The following is a 20,302-nucleotide window of genomic DNA, read 5'->3' on the forward strand; positions in this document are numbered from 1 at the left end:
GGAAATGGTGTATTCACCGGCCTGACATGACCCAAGTCTCTGAAAGATTATTTTTTATTTTATTTTTTACTTGCTGTCTGAAAGTAGGTAGTCTGCCAAGAAGCCAACCAAGGCCCAGCCCTGTGCCTGATAAACATCTCTCCATCTGGATTTCCCAAGCTTTTGGGAAAGTTAAGCAATTCTCACTTCACAATGTTTGCAATTCTCACAGAAAGCTATTTCTATATATAACATTACTCTGCAGAGAGAAGCACATCTGAGCCCCACACTGTGAAATGGAGCCGAGGGCTGAAGTAGCAGATCGTACAACCACCGCCACCCATACGCTAGTCAAAAATAAAAACTGCCACTCCATCCATAAAACATCACAAAGCCTTGAGTGACTGTTTATTCTAAACACTACTGGCACCCATCTTCAAAGTGTTTTTGAATGACTATAATTACTAAATGAACTCAAGAAAAACCAAAGACTGCAACTACCAATTGACAAAACAGCCATTGCGTGCAGGGAGATTGCCGGCCACTGAGGCAATTAATCCGCTTGGTTTGCCAGGGCAGAAGGTAACATTCTTCCACCGGGTCAGAGGTAACCAGAAGCTCAGTGCAGCGCTGGAGGCACTGTGCTCAACGGTCATGCGAGATATCACAAAAGGTGTTAGTAGTTACAGGATTCAATCTCAGTTCTGGCAGTTCATCCTTCAAAATAACAAACACCCATGAAATGTCAACGGTCAAAAGTTAAGCAGCATGTGTTTCTGAACTGACTTCCTAGCAGGCTGCTTTGTAAAGGAATTGCTGTTTTCTTGGGGGTGAGCTATCACTAGTAGTTCCCTTTCAGGTCTTTCCAATTGAACTTCTAATTTGTAAAACTGCCAAAAAGTTATAGCCAACACATGGCTGATGGCAAAATTCAGCTTTAAACTTGTCTGCAATGATGCACCAAGTCTTTTGCAAGCTGGAAAAAAAAATTTATTTCAAGTAACAAAGGGGAAAATGCCATAGCCGATGAAGCATTAATGCTGTATCATTCCAATATCTCACACACAAAAACCATTCCAGCACTATATTCAACCTCTACTCTAAAAGGAGAGCTCAGCACTGAAATGCCTGCAGGGAAAGCAGTAAACAATTAGAATTAAAAAATAATTAGTTGACACAGCATTTACTAATGAAGCACAATGAAATGTCAAACATTATAGTTGAAGAAAAACTTCTGGGAAAAGTAGAAATGTCCATAAATGGATTGCTACAACTATACATTTCTATATAGTCCAAGGTAACAAGTTTGCTCGAACAGAATGAGCATATCACACAGATGAGCAGCTAGAAGAAAAAGCTGTACTTCATAGTATAATCACTCATTTCATAATCCGTAAGTGAATGGCATACTAAACGGTAAACATCCTGTTAAGTGAACAAAAATACTTTATGTAAAAAATGTTAACTGTCTTCATTAACACAGCTGTTTTCATAAAGAACAATTCTGAACCAGAGCCTGCTACTTTGGGATGCGTTCAAAGCAGCAGTCGGATTTTCATAAGAACTCAATTGTTGTGACAAACAGCTCTTCCCCCCACCTTCCTCTGGCTTGGAGATGGCCAGACAGGCCTAAAACACCCCATCTAGTGGTTCAAAACAGCAATAGAAATGGCAAAAGAACACGTGGGGGTCATCTGCTGCTCCTCACTCCCTCAACGGGAAACAGTATACACCTAAACACCAACGCTTTCCAGAGTAAGGCTCCAGAAACGACAGCACAGATGCAGAATGGTTTACTTTTAGCTTATCACGAGCACTTAACAATGGCTCTTACGTTGTCACAACAAACCTTGCTTTACTGCAGCTTCTAATTTTTTCTAGCAGTAGCTGTGTTTTAAAAATATTCACTCCAGTTATTTCAGCACTGCATTATTGTAGTGACCTCTTAGGGACACCAGCTTGACACAAACGCTCTTGACCAGAATAAATTGTCTCAAAAGGTAAAGGCTGATTTTTTTATTATTATTATTTCTGTCTTGAAGACACCAGCTTCCTTCACCCTTATTTTACAGTGAAAAAATATTTGTATAGGTGAGGTCTATATCGTATGGAGAGTACTGTGTGTACAGTTCTGCGGTGCCGGGGTCACAGTGTTTTCTTGGTGCAACAGCATCAACATAACAGACAATGAGTAAGTGAGAACATTTGTGCATACAAAAGGGGAAGCAAACATTGCAACAACAAGCAACTTCAGCTCTTCTACAGTAAGTCTAAACTGCAGAAAATTGCTAAGTCCAAAGTCCCAAATACCCCTCTGGGAAAAAGGTAAGCTTGAGAATAGTTTTACCTGTCGATACTCTCTGAATCTGAGCCAGGCAAGCAATTCAATGGCAGCATTCTCTTCCTACACCCTACAGCTGTGTATGTACATAACTGTAATCAAATATCCTGTTGGCAGCAAGGTCCTACGTCAGTACAGTAAAACTGTAAAGACAGGAAAAATTGTAAGACTTCGACTGTTACTTATATTTGTATTGAATAAACGCCTTTTAGGACTCGGAACACTTGCCACAGCCACATTAAAAACAGGACTGTATCTATCCACTAAGGAACCTGTTAGCAGCTCAGCATAAATTGCCATCTTTATCCTGGTTCTCCGCTCAATAGACAACAATATTCATCAACTAAAACAATTATCCAAGTGTAGAAAGCGTTCTTCATGAAACCCTTCACTGGACCCACTGATTGCACAGGAAAGAGATGCAAGGGTAGGCCTTGGACAGCCTCTTTAAGGACATGATAGGTGGCAAAGAAGTCAATTGCTGCCAGTTATCATACCAGCTGAGCTTTCCAACTGTACTCAGGCAGTTAAAAAAAAATAATTATTTTAGTTTGGGGAAAATTCTGATAAAGAGAATCATGCTGATGAATATAAAACAAACTACAATTAACATTATCCATAATAACCAGTTGACCGATTTCTTTGCATGTTGTTCAAGGCGGTCAGATTCATCCTTGAGCTTCTCAAAGTTCTGGTCTGCCATCCTGAGAGAATGCGATAGCGTCTGGGGAGCAAAGAGAACAATCGGTTTCAAACTCAGATTTCAAAGTTCTGACCACCATTTCTTCCAACAGATAAAAGGTTCAATTGCACTACAGAAGCAGACAGGTACTGCTTCCAAGTCTCCCCATTCTCATGTCACCTCGAATCAAGTTATAGGTATAGTATTTAACATATTAGCACTTTATCCTTCTGGGTTGAAAAACCTGAGAGTTTAGCACTTTAACATGCACTACCTGGTTATCTTGTTTTATCACATTCTGCGCAGCCAGAGTGTTGTTTTTGAGACTGCGAGCCAAACTCAGCATTTCTTCAGCTAACTTCTCCTGCATATCCTGATGGTGCTGTAACACAGCATCCAGCTCCACTGCTGACTGCTTCTCATCAGATGCAAGGCCTCTGCAAGAGGATAAGGGAGGGGAAAAAAAAAAGGCATTTTTACTTCCCTGTGGGTTGATCTCCCAAGGTCTCCCCAGACTCTGCAAATCTGACAAGACAAGAACAGCTAAATCAGCTGAAGTCATTATATTTAGGTTTCAACCAGCAGGGACTTCACCCAAATGGAAGTACATCCATGATTTAAAGGTCATTGGGAAAGCAGTTCCCAAAACACTCAGCAGCAGAATGAGAAATTTTGACTTACTTCCGCTTCCTTATGTTTAACTCCTCAGAATCTGGAAAAAGAGTTAAATTCGTGTTTTAGCATATTATAAATTCCCAGTCAATCATAGGCTGAACAAACAAATTTTCTGTTAGGGATTTTCAGATGTCCAAATCCTACTTGGCCCTCTACCCCAATGAATATAGATTTCAAATGCCTACCTGCTTTCCACAGGGAAAAAGACAACACATACATCAAATGTATGGTGGAAAGAAAAAACAGATGAATCATATCCCCGAGGGCACAGTTTAAGCCCGTGTGTCTTGGTGTTCTCTTTCAGGACACGTTAGATTGGCCTAGCTCCAGCCACTGTAACAGTAGCTATGGAAACCGCAAATTAATTCTTACCAGTTCCCTACGTGAATAACATGTCTGTATATTTAAGAGGAACTGAACAACGCCCACTCTAAGCGCCTGTAATCACATGATTTACTCAGAGCAGAAGAGAACAGGAGCAACAATAAAGGTAAATTGTCTTTGCTAATTCTGTAATTGGAATGCCTGTTTCTGTATGAATTCTAGAAAAATAGGTTCCTGCAAGTCCCTGCTACCATACTGGTAACAACACCTAGGCTTTCAACAGTTAGGGGGTTTGGTTTTGTTTGTTTTTAAAACCTGCTATCTTGAGAAGAAGTGAGCCACTACATGAAAAGTACACTTTGGCCAATCTCTAATACCTGACCTTCCTCTTTCTCTCCCTGCAAGACTCAGATTAACTGAAGTTGGAGAAAATAATAGATTAAGCTTACCATCCATGGCCAAGCGGTCCTGGGAGGCAGAAAGAGAAACAAAATGGAAGATTACAAAGGGTCAGCGATAAAAGACAGTCCTCCAGGCCTCAGACAGTGCCTGTGCCCAATATTTAGAATATCCAAACCATAAAAAGGTGACTCCCCACCCAGCCTGGGACACATCTGAGGCACAGCCACCAAAGGCAGCTGAATGCAACAAGAGACGATCTATAAAGTAGCAGTAAAGAAGCAGCAGCACCAAAACATACTGTACCAAGCAGCTCACTCCTCATCTTGCCTGTGCAACGAGCCTTTGTCTGCAGATGAACTGTTTTAGTAGCTGGGGTTCTCTCTTTGGTTGTAGTGGGGGTACGCCCAGGGGCCAAGAACTGATTTGCCAGAGCCTTTTCAGTTGATGAAGACTGTAAGAAGAAGCAATGGAAAGTCACGAATATCGCATTCTGCAGTGTGAGGCCACCTTGGGGCGTGACCAACAAGAACGCAGGGAGCACTTCCAGAGCTGCTTCCCACCAAATGGCAAAGTCAGCTGAAGAGCAGCGCTGACTGCACCCACACTAATTGTGGTGCAGCTTATTGGCATTTCACAGCTCTCCAGATGGACGTGGTGCTGACCAAAAGAGGCCTTAGGCCTACGGGACAGTACCTGACCCTGTATCTCATGTCAAAGAAGCGAGAAGGATGTAGGCAAGATATACTTTGCTTTTGAAAAGGAAGAAAGCAGTTTCAGATCTTATAAAAATACCCCCTTTTACAAAATCCAAAAAATCCAATATGTTTATTAATGTTTTTACAAGGATTGCTGCCAAAGTGTTAATTTTGAGACTTAAGATAAAGGAAAACATAAGAACCAGGCAATGATATAAGCAGAGAACGCTTAAGTCTTTTCAAGCTGAACTAGTAGATCTTACCAGTTTTTCAGCTTCTAAAAGTCCCTTTAGGAAGTCCACTTTGCGAGAGTATTCATTCAGCAGTTCTGGGGCAGGCTTGCTATTGGAATTGAAAAATAATACAATGAAAACCAGAAGGTATCAGCGTTTTCTATTATAAACCAACACCTGGTTCTTCAAAGAAGCATGTTTTAACAGAATAGGGCTCAGGCTAGAAACACACTTGCAAATCTCCTTTTCCAGGGCATGGCGGGTGCTGTCGGCTCAGGGCACGGGCACTGCCCAGGCCAAGGCTGATGGACAGGCAGATGTACTTGAGCACACCACAGCATTGCACAGCTCCTCGCGGGGCTGCTCTGCGGGCACAGTTTCTCCATCACCAAAAGGTATTTTCACAGAGAAGCGTATGTGCTACCGTGTTGTTTGTGGATTACGTCCATCTTACAGGCAAGCAACTAACGACACCCAAGTGACACCCACCCAGCCCAGGGTCTCAGTGCCACTCACCCAGACTGCTTCTTCAGCTCTCGGAGCATGTCCTCAAGAGCAGCCACATACTAAGGAGAAAAAAAATTTTAAGTGACAGCTTTAAGAAGAAATATTCTGTCTAGCAGAGGCTGCTGCAGGGCTGAGAGCGAGGCTGGAGTTTTAACACTCCACAGCACTCACTGCCCCAGTTTATTTCGAGGAGCCAAAGCGCGCTGCTGCGGGAAGAGAAGTGTTCAAGGCCAGGCTGGACGGGGCTTGGAGCAACCTGGGCTGGTGGGAGGTGTCCCTACCCACGGAGGGGGGGTTTGAACTAGATGATCTTTAAGGTCCCTTCCAAGGCAAACCGTTCTATGAATCTATGACAGGGGCAGGAGTCTCCCGCGCCGCGCCGTCCCCGGAGGTCTGGACCGCGCCTCACCTTCTCCAGCCGCCACTCCTCGGGGTCCCGCCGCTCCGCCGCCAGCGCCTCGCACCGGCTCAAGAGCCGCATCAGGTTCAGCTCCAGCCGCGTCGCCGCCATGGCGGACTGTCACCACCGGAAGCTGCCTCAGGGCCACTTCCGGGCGGGTGCCGGAGTGGGGCGGCGCGTAGGGCGGGGCCTTTTACAGGGCGGCGCGTAGGGCGGGGCCTTTTACAGGGCGGGGCCTTTTACAGGGCGGGGCCTTTTACAGGGCGGGGCCTTTTACAGGGCGGGGCCTTTTACAGGGCGGGGCCTTTTACAGGGCGGGGCCTTTTACAGGGCGGGGCCTTTTACAGGGCGGCGCCTTTTACAGGGCGGCGCCTTTTACAGGGCGGCGCCTTTTACAGGGCGGCGCCTTTTACAGGGCGGCGCGTAGGGCGGGGCCTTTTACAGGGCGGCGCGTAGGGCGGGGCCTTTTACAGGGCGGCGCGTAGGGCGGGGCCTTTTACAGGGCGGCGCGTAGGGCGGGGCCTTTTACAGGGCGGCGCCGTTTTATTTAAAAACACCCCAAAACCAAAGCAGAAACCGTACACAGACGTCCAACACAGGTGGCTTCTGCAGCCACAGCCCCGAAGGCAGCGACGGAGAGCACCGGAGGCGTGCTCTTCTTTCCCTTCAAGGCGGAGCAGGGCCTGCAGCGCTGGGAGTTCAGCCCGGTTTTGGGCAGGGCTGGGGCAAAGCCTGCTGCTCCACAACACTTTAGGTAGGATGGCACCGGGCCCTCAGGGGTTTCACCTCACAGCTGTGGAGCCGGGGGAGGATGAGGCAGCTCCACATAGCACAAGCATCCACCACTATGGCTCCGTTTGCTCCAAGAGCACCAAAATGCTCCGAGGTGACACTGCGGCCTTGGCGTTAGCGCTTCCTCTGGGGAGCTTTTACCAGTGCTTTATGAAGTACTGACAAAGGTACGCGATTCCCATTAAAGACTTCCTTCGGAAGACGTTGTTCATTAGACTGGCAGACATTGATAAACTAACACATGTATTTTTAAAAAGTGCAATGTATTAATAAACATTTTTATATGTTTTGGTCTCAGTTAAGGCTATTACAACATTAACAGTTCTGTAAACCACACAGAAAGTTGTCATAAAAACATAAACAAAATAAGGCAACACACATTGTTGTTGTTGGTCCGGTTAGAGTCCATTGTAAGGCAAATGGAAAAAGGCATGGCAGGGGACTTATTTTCCCTGGACATTCAACCCATGTACATTACTCAACGCAAGTTGAGTTTACTTTCTTTGCAGGGTTTTAAATTAAAGTGAAGAATACTTGCTTTAAACAACCTTGCTTAACCCTTACAGTACTGTACATTTCCTGGCTGCCCTCCCAGCAGCCACTTAAAAAAACATGAAAAAGTTCACAGCCTTCAAAGGGTTAAAGCCAAAGCTGCAGTCAACTTCAAGGAAGTCCAGAGAGCTGAAGTATTTCACTTCTCTATAAAGGGAATGTGAGAGTAAGGGTCCGAAAACCTCCGTTTTACTTTTGCTGTGGGTCCGTATTCATCCAAGAGTTCCTGAGCGTGGGCCATTGCAGAGCCCTGTGCAATGTATACAGAGTGGATTTTATCCGTTCGTCTTGCTGGCTGCTCCCTTCGTCTCATCATTATCTGAGACTCTTTGTTAGCCGAAATCCTGCCCTGGGGTTCTGTACATTTGAAAATCCCAGGAGGAAGTTTTATATTTGCTGTTGGCATCACTGGAGTTCGACGGGGCACTTTAATCTTGGACAGTGTTAAAGATGATCTGTGTCTTGAAGCCAGGGATGCAGAGGAAGAATTTGAAGAGCTTTGCAAAAGGGAAGGCACTTTGCAAATGTCTTTGGCAGGCATACTGGAGCTCTGAGCATGGCAGTGTAGTCCAATAATTGCTTTAAAGAAACAAGATACTTAGATACTGAAAGCATGCATAAAAATGGAACTTGGTACAAGCAACTGTGACCAGATAACATCTGGTCACCTGGCTGTATGCAGTGAAAGATGTAGAATAAAAAAAAAACACACACTACCTTAATACTGACCTTCGGTATCCATCCGTCCTGTTCTATCTTCAAGCAGGCTCTCTGTGCTCGCTGAGGTCTCGGAGTCTACGTTTTCCTCATCAGAGCCTCGCTGATCAAGCTCCGGTAACCGGTAAGTTATATCTTCCCTACGTCAAAACCGAGATTTTAGCACTCCAGAAAGACAGTATCTCTGACATGAGCAACTTTATGCAGCATGTATTTCAGAGGTCAACCTTCCTGCATGTAGTTATTAAATACTAATTCTCATGGCATTGTCTCTCATCTAGTCCTTTGCCTTTTCTTTTTCACCCGCATAAAGGCCTACAGAACAGGATTAGCTAGATCATTTTGGACAAGAAGTATACTGCTTTACTTTCAGTACCACCTCCAACTGCAAAGGACATGACCTACAGAGAGATAAAGGGTCTTCAAAGCTGTGACTTACTTTTCTTCTTTTATTGACTGTATGCGATCAATGAGAATCTCCTTTTCCCGGTTATCGGCTTCAGAAACTTCCTCTTCTTCATGCAGTGAGTCCAGTTCTGAGTTGCCACTGTCATTTCCTTTGACCTGTGAGCTTTTACTCTGCAGGAAAAATTTACATGTAAAACTACTCAGTTATAAGAAGCTACACACAAGTCTTTACTGTCTACTAAGTTGTAAGGTGGAAGACAAATGAGTAGGCCAAACAAAGAGCTGATGGAATTGATGAAGAGCTGTTAGTTATCTGTACAAGTGTTTCAAAGAGTAATGGAATTTTTTCTATTCACCTGACTTCTTGGGTTTTGTTACCTTTTTCGAAGCATAGTAATTTAATTTGCTAGCCTCAGCTTAGCTTTAGTAGTCACTTATAAGTAATATTATTACATCCAATACAAGTTATATTTGGAATGTTTATAAAATACCAGAGTCAAGACAGAATAGGTCAGCAGCCCTGCATGCAGTCCAGGGAAAAAGTTGCACCAATACATGCAGTCTCAATGGTTCAAAGAGTATTTAAAACCAAGTTACAATACATGTAGTAAGTATTTTAGTCATGCAATAGTGCCATAAGAAAAAAACAACATGCACTCTTAACAGAGGCAGTGTACATACCCGCATCCCCTCATAAGGGGAAGAAAACCCAAGTTTTACAGGCCAGAGCTAGAGAGAGATGAAGACTAAATTCACTATACGTGGCTTCTGATCAGACAGAGTTTGGTTTGTTTTAATCAGTACAATAAAAACAAAAGAAAAAGTGTATTTGCCCTAATAGAAGGCAACATATTTTTGTCCACCATCCACCGCTGGAGTGAAGGAACTCCTTTGCCATGTAAGAGACTCAGCAAGCTCAGTTCTACTGATTGAATTATATGGGAATAGATTTTGACCACTACAAGAGCAGACCCCCACTCTGCGCCCTTCGTTTATCAGACAGACTCCAGTGCAGCTGTATATTTAACTCCTACTACAGCTTTGGGCAAGTCCAAATCCCTTTTCTTCTTATCTTGCAATTGATCTTTGACTTACTGAATGGGATGGATAGGATAAATAACTAGCACATCCCTTCCCAAGAAAGTGCTGGGATGCTTTCTGCTGGATGGTGCTGTTCTGTGGTTTATTTCAACACTTACCGTATTCTGCCGAAGCAATGAGAGTCGTCGAAAAGCGATGCTCTCAGCTGCTTCCAGCTGATTTATTTCATCCATTTTTATCTTGTACTTCCTTATCTGTTCCTTTATGAGCATCTCTACACACCTGGACAAAAGGGCAAGAGTTTATAGAGCAGCCTCACACTATAAAAGCTCTGGGGACAACCATGGTGGGATGAAATGCCTCTCCCAGCTTGGAGATGTTTGCCACACACACACACGTGGATGGCATGCGATCAAAGTGTCTCAGTGCATGCTTTACAGCAGGCAGCACTACATGGTAACAGGGTGAAGAGTCCAACATGGCAAGCAAAACAGGACAGACTGTTACAGGTAACGGCACATGTTCTTCCTGGGATAACCTGAGCCTCCCACGCTGACTGTACACAACAGTGGTAAGCAAACAGACATTACCATGGCTGCTAACTGCTTCTGCTGCTTCTACCTGTCTTCCCTGTGCTGGCACAGGCTGGTAGATACAGAATGAGCCTGCAACTGCCCTTTTCCACCTCTGTGGCCCCATGGGCGAGTACGAAGTTACAAAAAGCTGTCAGTTTTCAAACTCTGCTTTCATTGGAGGCAGATGGGAGGCCAGCCATGCAGTGAGGATGGCGAGGGGCATTCAGAGAGCCAGAGCTGCTGGAGGGCGAGGAGAACAAAGAGGATCAAGGACAGAACCTTCTTCAATTCAAGCAACAACGTAGAAGAAATTATCAGGGGTTTACAGGTATGCAGGAGACGGTTTAATCCTATATCCTACTGTTTATTATAGCTTGTATCTCAGCAAAATACATATGATTACCGTACAATACCCCCCAAAATATATACGATTAGTGTACAACTTCCCCCTCCCCAAAATATTATCTTGATGTAAAATACAAGCCTGATATTTAAGACTTAAAAGTCATCCTACTTTATGCTTTGTAAACTTGAGGCAGGTGGAACGAGTCAGAGAAGGGCATAAATTGGCAGCAATAGCAGAACCATAATTTAGCAACTCAACCTTCAGATTCTCAGCTTGATATGAATAAGGCTGTAACAAGTGCAGGCAGCAGTACTGGCCTTCCATCATATTTCAAAGTCCTACTTTGCAGCAGACTGCTAAAACTTACATGGTTGTTTTTGAAACATCCTTCATGCTGGTTAAAGGGTCAGAGGTATCAGGACAACGCAAGAGGCATGGAGCAAAAACAATGGCCAAGGCATTGGGTGACATACGGTTGACATCTTCTATCAAAGCCACTCTGAAATGCAATGGTCAGGAGAAAATAAAAAAAAAAAAACAAAAACAAAACCATAAGTGAACCTTGCTAGAATACAAGCAATCTGATCAAACTTGCCAGAGTTCCCAAATAATGTAAGGAGGCCTCTAGGGTACTAAGCACGTACAGCAGTTCAAAGAAGTTTTAAAATTATTTCACACCTACTAAGTGGACAAAGTTTCATGCATCAGAAAAAGGAACAGGGAGCCACCCAGGTTAGGCTAGTTTGGTAGCCTCTCAAAGTACGTCTGGTGATTCAGTACCTCCTCTTTAAAAATGCCTTTCCCCTATGTTCAGGGGACAGCTTGGAAGATTCCCAAGTTCCTTGGATAAGAGCAGCCCCTTTATTGGCACCACTTATGCTAGTCTTGGGAGCAGGGATATGTGCGAGCATTTATAATCCTTACACTGCCCCTACCAAATACACTAACATCCTCAGTTCACCATGAACCCATCTGTAGAAATCCTGGTGTTAGGATGACTCACCAAGTCTTTCAGATCTACCTCGTCTTCAAAGCTGCTCTTACCTGATTTGATACAAATACCCCAGATGGTAGAAGTAAGCACATGTCTGTTTTTAAGCAGAACTATCAACTTCCATTCTTCCATTTCTAAACCAGCAGCACAATCCCTACACTGACACTCAAGGGGTTTAAGATTTTAGAAAGCTTCCAAGAGGGACTCAAAAAAAAGTCATGTGGGATTTCTCTCCAAATCATAGAATCACAGGGTTGGAAGGGAGATCATCAAATGAAATAATTAAACTCATTACTTGACCAGATGGAAGATGAGTCGTTCCAAGGTATTATGATTGGCTTGTGGCAGCTGTTCAAGAACACTGTAAATGGCACAGAGTTGCTCCTGTTTTTCCGGTAGTTCTGCACAAGGGGAAAAAGCACAAGATCATAATTGCTGTGCAACACTAGCGGGAAGCCGCCAACCACTTTCTGACATTGTCTCAAACTGTCTGCAACAGATAGCGAATTAATTCTTAGAAGTCATGCTGTCATTTCATTTACCGATTGCTTTAACTGCATGTTAAAGTACCACTCATGGCACTGCAATTTTCCTGCTTTTTCAGATGATGCTGCTGTTCGCAATCATCAAGTGACACATCAAGATCTCCAACTATATTTAGGGTGCCTTAATCCCACTGAAGTAAAATGAATCTTAAGATTTGCAGTATCTGGGTATCTAGATCTGGTTCAGAACATCAAGGAGAAAAAACCCTGTATGAAAGGAAACCTATGCTCACTGTTTTTAGAAAGAGCAGTTGTATAGTGACATTATGCTCCAAAAAAAAAAATAATCCTGAATCAAGGAATCAAGGTCAAATAAGCTTGTATTCCCTGAAAAGTGTTTTATGTGACACATCTAAAATCATTGCTGTAAGCATACTGGAAGGAAGCTGTTTAGAGAGCATGGAGCATCTTGGCGTTTCTTTTCCCAAGGACATAATGCATTAAAGAAAAAACATTCCTTCAGAACATTTCTAAAACGCACCTACAGCTCGGAGAAAATCATTGTACTGCGCAGATGTCATTAGTGGATCTGGTAATTCCCGTAGCCATTGCTTAAGAATGCCCGTAATAGTGTGAATAGGGTAATTCTCCAGTTTCACTGAGTTTGGATCTGAAAATAAATGTTTTATTTAGAGCAGTTAATTCCTTTGATGTACACAATGAGGCCCCAAAGAAATAAGATTAGAAACACTCCAATGTCCTGTTCACAGAATCCAAGTGGCAATTCAGAAGAAAAAAAAAAAAAAGAAAAAATCTGCTAATAGTCCCTTGTATGTACTAAGCGGCTTTTTCCAGCCAACAAAAATAATACAGCCTGCATGGCCACCAAAAAGCAGGGTTTAAAACACTAAGAAGTGCCAGATACTTTCAGACAGAAGAGAATCGCAGGGAAAACTGATATCATGCAAGGAAGTCAAAAGGGCCAACAACATTGCCTGACCTGCTTGCAGCAACTGTTTCAGCTCCTTCATACGATTTGCTGATCCCGATTTCCTGTAAATGCCTTCCGTGTAGAGGCCGTGCATCTCCACATACTCCAGCAACTTCTCCATGACAATGGGGACTGAATTTCTCTCACTGGTCAGGGAACTCACACACACTCCAAAATGACGTGGTTCTGCATCCTGTTCGTTCTGGAATTGATACAGGTCAAGCACTGTGAATACCTGTTCCCAAGCTAGAAAAGTCTGTTGTTTCATGCTACGATTAGCTTATGCTTCCAGAAACAAAAGCAGACTATTTTATTGTAGCTTGCTACAAGCCTTTGATCATAAGGCAGATTTCCTGCTGCAGCAAGAAAGAAACTTCATGGTACACATTGAAGGACTTCTTTAACAGTTTGTCTAACACAGCATACATAAAGGAAGAGTTCCCAAATTAACCCAAGTACCACCTTTTAGAATAATGTTCTGTTTCTGCAACTGCAGACTGACTATATGCAGACAGAGAAGGGAACTTAACTGCTTAAGCAATTTTTATTCAGTGCCTAGCTGTTCACTGTTCATTTGCTGAGGTAAAAAAGGCAGCATTTTGCATGCGTCACTTATGGTATCACAGTACCGCATCCCAGACCTACAGTTCTTACCTTTTTTCCACAGGATGTACAGCTGCTCTGGATTTTCGACATGCATTTCTTGTGACAAGTCAACTTGCAAACTAGAGAAAGGAGCAATTGTTACAAGAATTCCAAATCACATTAAAACACTAAGTATCTTGTCTTATTCACTTACTGTATAACCTGCATGGACTGCTCACTAAGTCCCATCTGTACCAGCCAAAGTTACAAGCAACCTGCACATATGGTAAACTGAGCGGCAATACCGAGGTGTTCTCACTCACCACTGCAGAGACAGGCCTTTTCCATGGGCCAGATGTAGGACGAGCAGTGTTCACACGACTGCCGTATGCTCACTTGGTAGTTTGTGAATACATGGCCGTTGTGTTCTTCAATCTGGTGGGAGACAGGAAGAAACTCATGGACTTTTTTGCCTTTCTTATTATTAATTTTAATAAAACTACCTACCCCGTCTTAGATTTTCCACTTTTATTTTACAATTACAGCTGATGGCTTTAACCTTGAAACCAAATGTCACCCTAACTTAAAGCAGTTGGGTTTGCTGGGTCATTTCCTAATTGACTTGCCACCTTAGTTAATCAGTGAAATACATTAGCTATAGTTTGTTATTAATATTTAGTGGCTGTTTTCCTTTAAATGGTCCCGTTATTGAGAAAGCCATTAGATTCTAAAAGATGGTATGGAACAAGCAGGAAAATGCTAGAGTACCAGCTATCACTGCATAAGCAAGATCCTTGATTTATGGAAACCGGTTTTATATTGTGTCACATCTTCATAAAAGCAGCAAGTGATTTAGCACGCAAAATAAAACAGATCTTCAGTACAAAAGCAAGCTCTTTTGAGAGTGTTTTTCTGTGTGTTCTGTGAGTGCAGCTTACATTATTGCAAAAAGAAAAGTACTTACTGAACGATCTTGTTTTCGTTTCTTCTTCTGGGCTTTGGTTTGCTGCAGTGGAGTACAGAACTGGCATTAGTCTTTGCAATTCAGACATTCCATTCCCTTTTTTTCCTATTCAGTTTCCCAGACTCTACTTCACCTCCAGACATTTTGAGACACTATACTGCAGCTTCAGCTTGGTATGAGAGTTGTCTGAGCTCATGCTGTCAACTTCCTAAAAATCAACTGAGCAGCCCGCTGCCAGATGACAAAGCAATTCTGTCTCTAAAACCGTCAGAGAACTCCTAAGTTTTCACCAAAGAAAATGCACAAACACTTAAAGATTCTGAAAGTATTAACAGTAAGTTAAATAATGAGCAATTCCAAAAAGGCGTATCAGCATTCAGAATGTTTCCCAAATAATGATGAATGCTATGGAAAAGGTTGCTGAGGTAACACGGGTTCCTTATCCTAGGAGAGAAACATTGTTTAATCATCCCATAAGCCAGTAACAGAGTAAGCTTTATACCTTGGGCTGCTCAGATTCCTCTTTTTTTGTATACCCTCTGATGAATTCATCCAGAAGGGATTGGAATAGATTCAAAACCAGCTTGACTTCTTTCTCTTCCCTTTTTTTGGCCAGATTTGTAACTAGAAGCTGGTAATTTTCCACCAGATCTTTGTAGCCAACGTGGATTTGTCCATTCTAGAGAAGGAACAAATATTATTCAGAAGACAGGCTTTTTGGATACAGTTGATACAGTTTCTGATTTTTATGTGTTTAAGTTCAGAGGTGAGAAAGTACACTCCTGATTGAAGTAAAAGATAGCAGCCAGTGACAGAAACAAGTTAGCACACTTCCCTTCCAAGGGCACTTGGCAGAGATAGGGCAGCATTGTAAGACTATTGGAAAAGCAGTTGGCACCTCTCTTCGGTGTTTAAACACAGAAACATGAAGAGGCAGAAGACAGCAAAATCCATCCGCTTCTAAAAATAAGTTACAGCTGAGTGAATGAGAAAAGGGAAGCAAAGCAGTCTGCTCAAGATTACAGCAGAACTGTAAAATGTCCTTTTTCAAGGCTAACACTCAGCTTTGAATTCTACATTAAAAACTTGTGAATCGTTTTGCTAAAGAGCTGTAGGTGAAGCATTTAAACCGCACATTCAGTTAATTTATTACCTACCAATTTTTTCTTTTATTGAGACTTACTACTTACAGGAGCAGAGTACATGGTCTTGATGTTTCCTCTAAACTTCTCCGTGGCTTCAAAAAACAAACATTCAACACCAGACTTCTGGGAGCGTAAGTCATTGATCTAGAAGGCAAATACACCTGCATCAAATTTCATTAAAACAAGAACATCCAACCAGTGTTCAGCTTCAGGTGCTGGGCTTAGTCATCTATGACCATTCCAATTATTTAAAACATTTCTTAATGCACTGTGATGATACAAAAATAGGGGTCCTGTAGGAAGGCTCTAAAGAACTCTTTCTATTACCTTAAAACTCATGCTTTCCTTTTTTTTTTTTTTTTTTTTTTAAATAAAACTTTTGCTGCTCAGTTATTTGGAAGCAAATGAAGAACTAACATGAATGCCACCAGGATTTAACATAATAATGCATTTAGAGACTTAAAGGAAGGAGTAGGTAAGGTCTTAATACAGACCTAATTCAGTCAAGCTATCAAATCAATTCCCCTTTGCTTTAAATCATAATATAAATTTGCACCTAGAAAAGTAGCCTTTAAAATTCCACACAAACAGTGAAGATAGACCTGAATTTTATCATAGTTGAGTGTCTTTTACCTTATTTAGGAGGAACTCATCAAGATGTTTCAGTTCATTGGCATTTGCAATTTCACGGACCATAGATGCTCGCCAATTCTGAGACACACTTGAGATCTTGCTGATCTTTATAGTTCGGTTCTTCTTTGCCTTACTACTCTCTTTCACATGGCGCTCCCCAGCCTGGAGACGACTTGGCTGTCCAGAAGAAGCTAGGAAAGAAATTAATTTGTATATTAAAGTAGGATGACAGAATTCTCCAGTATTTGTTTCCTCAATAGCCATGCAAAACATTACAGAAAAGATGGTATTAGCAAGCTGGGGATTACATCACAGAAACTCACCTTCTGAAACTTTCTGGGTTCCTCCTGTTTCTGGAAAGAGAACACAAGATACAAGGGAGAGGCCTTCTCCTTCATCAATCACATCAGGACTCTCCTTTGGAATTTTCTTGTCTGGCTTTTTCCCCAGAAGTCTACGCAAAGGACTTTTAAAAGCAGACCTGAACATAAAAGCAGATACAAGCTTGTCCCATTAGTAACAGAAGCTGGCTCTACTACAAGAAAAGGCCCTTTTAACAGTACAGCTAACACCTACGATAAGTTTAACCTCTACAGTGCACATTTAGTCTAAGGTCAAACCTGCAGAAAAACTGAGCAGCAGAAAAGAAGGGTCTGAAAGCACATCTGGACATTCTGGTGTTTACTAAATTAGAGCACTACCTTCAACATACACAGAGACAACACATCACTTATCCAAGACGACATTTCTGGCTCAGGAGGTCCTCAAGCTAAGAAGCTGGGGGAGCAGGCCAAGGAAACAGCATTACATGCTCGTTGGGTTCTTAAGCTTTTCTCTTAGTGTTGTTTCTCAGTCTGGATGACAGTACACTACCCAGACCTTTGATCTGAGCCTGTATGGTGGTACTCAAATTAAAAAGAACCAGTTCAAAAACAAGTGTTATGCAAGAAGGGTCAGCTATCATGCTTACATCAACACAAAGATCAAGTCAACCAGCAACACAGCCACTCATGTAGCTGATATCAACACACTTGTGTCCCCACAATCAGTCTCAAGATGCCCAATTTTCAAGTGGAAAAACTCCACTTTTTTTTTTTTTTTTTTTTTTAAATTTTCTTAAGGGCAGGCTCATCACACAGAGAATACCTACTTGGCATCGATTTGCTGACTTGCTGACTGCATGGAAACGCCTGCATCCGAGGTAGGGAAGAGGTCAGTGGGCTTCTTTTGCACAGGGTATTTCTTGTTGCCTTTTTCTTCTTCTATCGTATCTGGTGATTGCTACAGGAGAATGAATGAGGAGTCAAAAAGCTATGTATCGAGCGAAATAGATTCTTTAAATGCTTTTAAAAAGCAGAATGGTGAAAAAAAGTTTGCTTCATCAAAAGAAAACCATTTACCCAATAGGTATTAGCTTATTAATATAAGATCCACATATATTTAATGCTTGGATCAAGGGTCCATTTATTAAAAGTTAAGTTTCCAAATTGTTGTATAATATTTGCTAATGAAGTCTTTTCACATGATATCAAGCAAAAAAAAAAAAAAAATCAGCCTGAAAGGAACACAGGCATACAGAACACACTATAGCCAATTATTCACAAATCTTAAAAATTTATAAACAAGGATAATTAAGTATAAATATGGACAATAGCATCAGTACCTGATTCATGGCAACAGACTGGGCAAGTGTTGAGAGATCACTTAATGAAGATGAATTCCCCTTCTTTCTGCAATGTTACAAGATTAGTTTCAGATTATATATTTTATAGAAGTCTGTAGCTTCTTAGTATTTACCACCTTTTAAATAACCCACATATCAATTTTACATCTGAGAGTACATCTGGATCAATTCTTGCAACTCACTTTTAAATGCAAAATGTACTGGAGACATAAACAAACATGGGTATGTCAGATTTCCTGCTATATCAGAGGGATGACACTTGCAAACTGCATGTTACTAAAACCTTGTTTTCAATGGACCAAAGACACATGAAAATAAACTCCGGACACTACTTTAGCTGAAGCCCCGACTCTCCATTTTAATTCAGCAAGTCAGGCTTTGTATCTTTTGTTAGCTTCTGAAAACATTCTACCCATACACATTCAACTGCAGGACTAAGGACTGAGAGCCAAGAAAATAAAACTATGAACAGCTGCTGCTTTTTCTCCCATAACATGGCCAAACGTACAGGCTTTCTTGAGTTCTCCATCTAATTTTAAATATTACAGATATCTGTTTTCTGAAAAAGTCAAAATAATTAGGAAGCTGCCCTTACTCAAGCTGATCCTGAGGAGACTTATCCGCTCGTGTTCTTTCATCCAAAGACTGACTCAGCATATCATTCTGACTGGCATCAGACTGTCTCTTTCCTTTCCACTTCTCTCTCTTGTACTTTAGTTTCCCTGGGTCATCCACATATCTCTGGATTGGGGAAGTAGTGGGACTATCCAGATCTTTGGTTGCCTTCTGAGCAAGACGTTTGTTTTTATCTGCCCAGCATTCAGCTGGAGTTCGAAAGCTCCCAGTAGCAGATAGCGTATTATGAAGATTCAGTGCAAGATTTGTCGGCCTTTCGGGGCAGTTAAAGCTTTGGCTGCCTTTTATCTGGTTATTTTGGTTCCCTTGTGTTTTCATTCTACCAACTGCGTTATCATCTACTTTTTCGCCTTCTGATACAGGTGGCTGCTCAGGAATAGAACTGCTTTCTTTTATCTCGCTTGATGGTGGTACATCTGAAAGAGCTTTTTCTTCACTTGAACTTTTCTCTCCCTCGCTGCTTCCTTGAAGGACAGTATCCTGTGCTGAGGATTCCAAAGGCATTGGAACAGTTTCCAGGGCCTCTTCAGAAGAGGTTTGTTCCTCGTGGCACAGTAAAGGTGGTCCTTCAAAGGAAAACAGGACATGCTTATTCTGTAAATCGTTATGTTCCAGCCCCCTCTGCCGGCGAGATTCACGTTTCTCACGGCTGTTTGTCACTTTCTCAGAGCCCTCTGTCACGTTTTTCTGGGGTAATGTGGCTTTTTCAGATGAGCTCAAGTTTTCAGCTTGCTCATTTGGAGTTTGATCTCTGTCCCCAACAGTTTGATTCAGCTCTGACTCATGTTTCACAGGCAACTGATCTGTTGCTGCTTCACCGAGCTCGTCCTTGCTCTCATCATTCTCTCTGGCTCGATCTTCCTGCATTTCTTTCTGCTTTTCTTTAGCTTTCTGCTTTTCCATAGCCATTTTCTGAAATCTGTTAAGAATTTGTAAAATGAAAACAAATATTTAACACACGGTGGTCAAGGAAAGTACTCAACTATTTAAATGCAGCAATGCAGACACAAAATACCAATACACTTACAGTCCCAGTGTGACTGCATGGAGGTCTACTTATTAGGACTGGCACACATCAGTGCAGCTCAGCTGAAAAGTGCTCAAGTACTAAGGGCTTCACCAGTTTCCACACACCACTAGCCATTTGATACCGACTGCAGTATCACATAGTAAACAACTTAAAGATAATTATTACTAAGTCAACAGATCACACAGCAACTGAGCTTGGCAAGTGAAGCCAAGTAGCTAGGTGGTTAAAATGCACGTTTTCATATCATATTGCTCCTCTTCCTTTACCTCTTACGCTGTAGATGCCCTCTGACCATGGCTTGCACGAGACAAATTCTCCTCTTCTGCTGAAGGTAGCATTTTCGCTCCCTGTATCTTCGCCATGCTGACTGAATATAAGTGGCAGCATTATTCCTCTGCAGTGCCATCCTAACACAACGGGAACGCCAGCAAGCCTAAGGAGAAAGATTTCTAAAGTAAGGGAGGGGTACTTGAAGGTGGGGACTAT

General features: G+C 42.3%; 2 protein-coding genes across 4 annotated transcripts in view; both read right to left on the bottom strand.

Annotated features, from left to right (window-relative positions):
- Positions 1–959: 959 nt before the first annotated feature.
- Positions 960–6,349, bottom strand: USE1 (unconventional SNARE in the ER 1; the record flags this gene model as incomplete). 3 transcript variants are annotated; one of them, XM_082495214.1, is made up of 8 exons in its annotated part: positions 960–3,044; positions 3,277–3,439; positions 3,684–3,714; positions 4,451–4,469; positions 4,702–4,854; positions 5,362–5,440; positions 5,848–5,897; positions 6,248–6,349. In XM_082495214.1, the coding sequence occupies 8 exons, from the start codon at positions 6,347–6,349 to the stop codon at positions 2,862–2,864; spliced, it is 780 nt and encodes a 259-aa protein (XP_082351340.1). In that variant the 3' UTR covers positions 960–2,861. The 3 variants fall into 3 exon arrangements, with proteins under 3 accessions (XP_082351340.1, XP_082351341.1, XP_082351342.1); XM_082495215.1 differs by lacking the exons at positions 3,684–3,714; positions 4,451–4,469 and having other exon boundaries at positions 3,277–3,486; XM_082495216.1 differs by lacking the exons at positions 3,684–3,714; positions 4,451–4,469 and having other exon boundaries at positions 4,658–4,854.
- A 933-nt stretch (positions 6,350–7,282) lies between these two features.
- Positions 7,283–20,302, bottom strand: part of MYO9B (myosin IXB) — a gene marked incomplete at its 5' end in the record, with an annotated part of 35,429 nt that continues 22,409 nt past the window's right edge. Inside the window, 19 exons of the mRNA XM_082495208.1 lie at positions 7,283–8,161; positions 8,312–8,439; positions 8,739–8,878; positions 9,907–10,030; positions 11,037–11,168; positions 11,959–12,064; positions 12,690–12,818; positions 13,149–13,341; positions 13,794–13,864; positions 14,048–14,159; positions 14,689–14,730; positions 15,191–15,367; positions 15,879–15,977; positions 16,467–16,657; positions 16,790–16,947; positions 17,617–17,747; positions 18,130–18,196; positions 18,746–19,705; positions 20,083–20,249. Of these exons, the coding sequence (XP_082351334.1) occupies positions 7,722–8,161; positions 8,312–8,439; positions 8,739–8,878; positions 9,907–10,030; positions 11,037–11,168; positions 11,959–12,064; positions 12,690–12,818; positions 13,149–13,341; positions 13,794–13,864; positions 14,048–14,159; positions 14,689–14,730; positions 15,191–15,367; positions 15,879–15,977; positions 16,467–16,657; positions 16,790–16,947; positions 17,617–17,747; positions 18,130–18,196; positions 18,746–19,705; positions 20,083–20,249 (3,567 nt within the window). The 3' untranslated portion in view covers positions 7,283–7,721. The remainder of the gene's footprint in view (positions 8,162–8,311; positions 8,440–8,738; positions 8,879–9,906; positions 10,031–11,036; positions 11,169–11,958; positions 12,065–12,689; positions 12,819–13,148; positions 13,342–13,793; positions 13,865–14,047; positions 14,160–14,688; positions 14,731–15,190; positions 15,368–15,878; positions 15,978–16,466; positions 16,658–16,789; positions 16,948–17,616; positions 17,748–18,129; positions 18,197–18,745; positions 19,706–20,082; positions 20,250–20,302) is intronic.

This window comes from Vanellus vanellus (genome assembly GCF_965231255.1).
Source record: "Vanellus vanellus genome assembly, chromosome: 25".
Classification (NCBI taxonomy): domain Eukaryota; kingdom Metazoa; phylum Chordata; class Aves; order Charadriiformes; family Charadriidae; genus Vanellus; species Vanellus vanellus.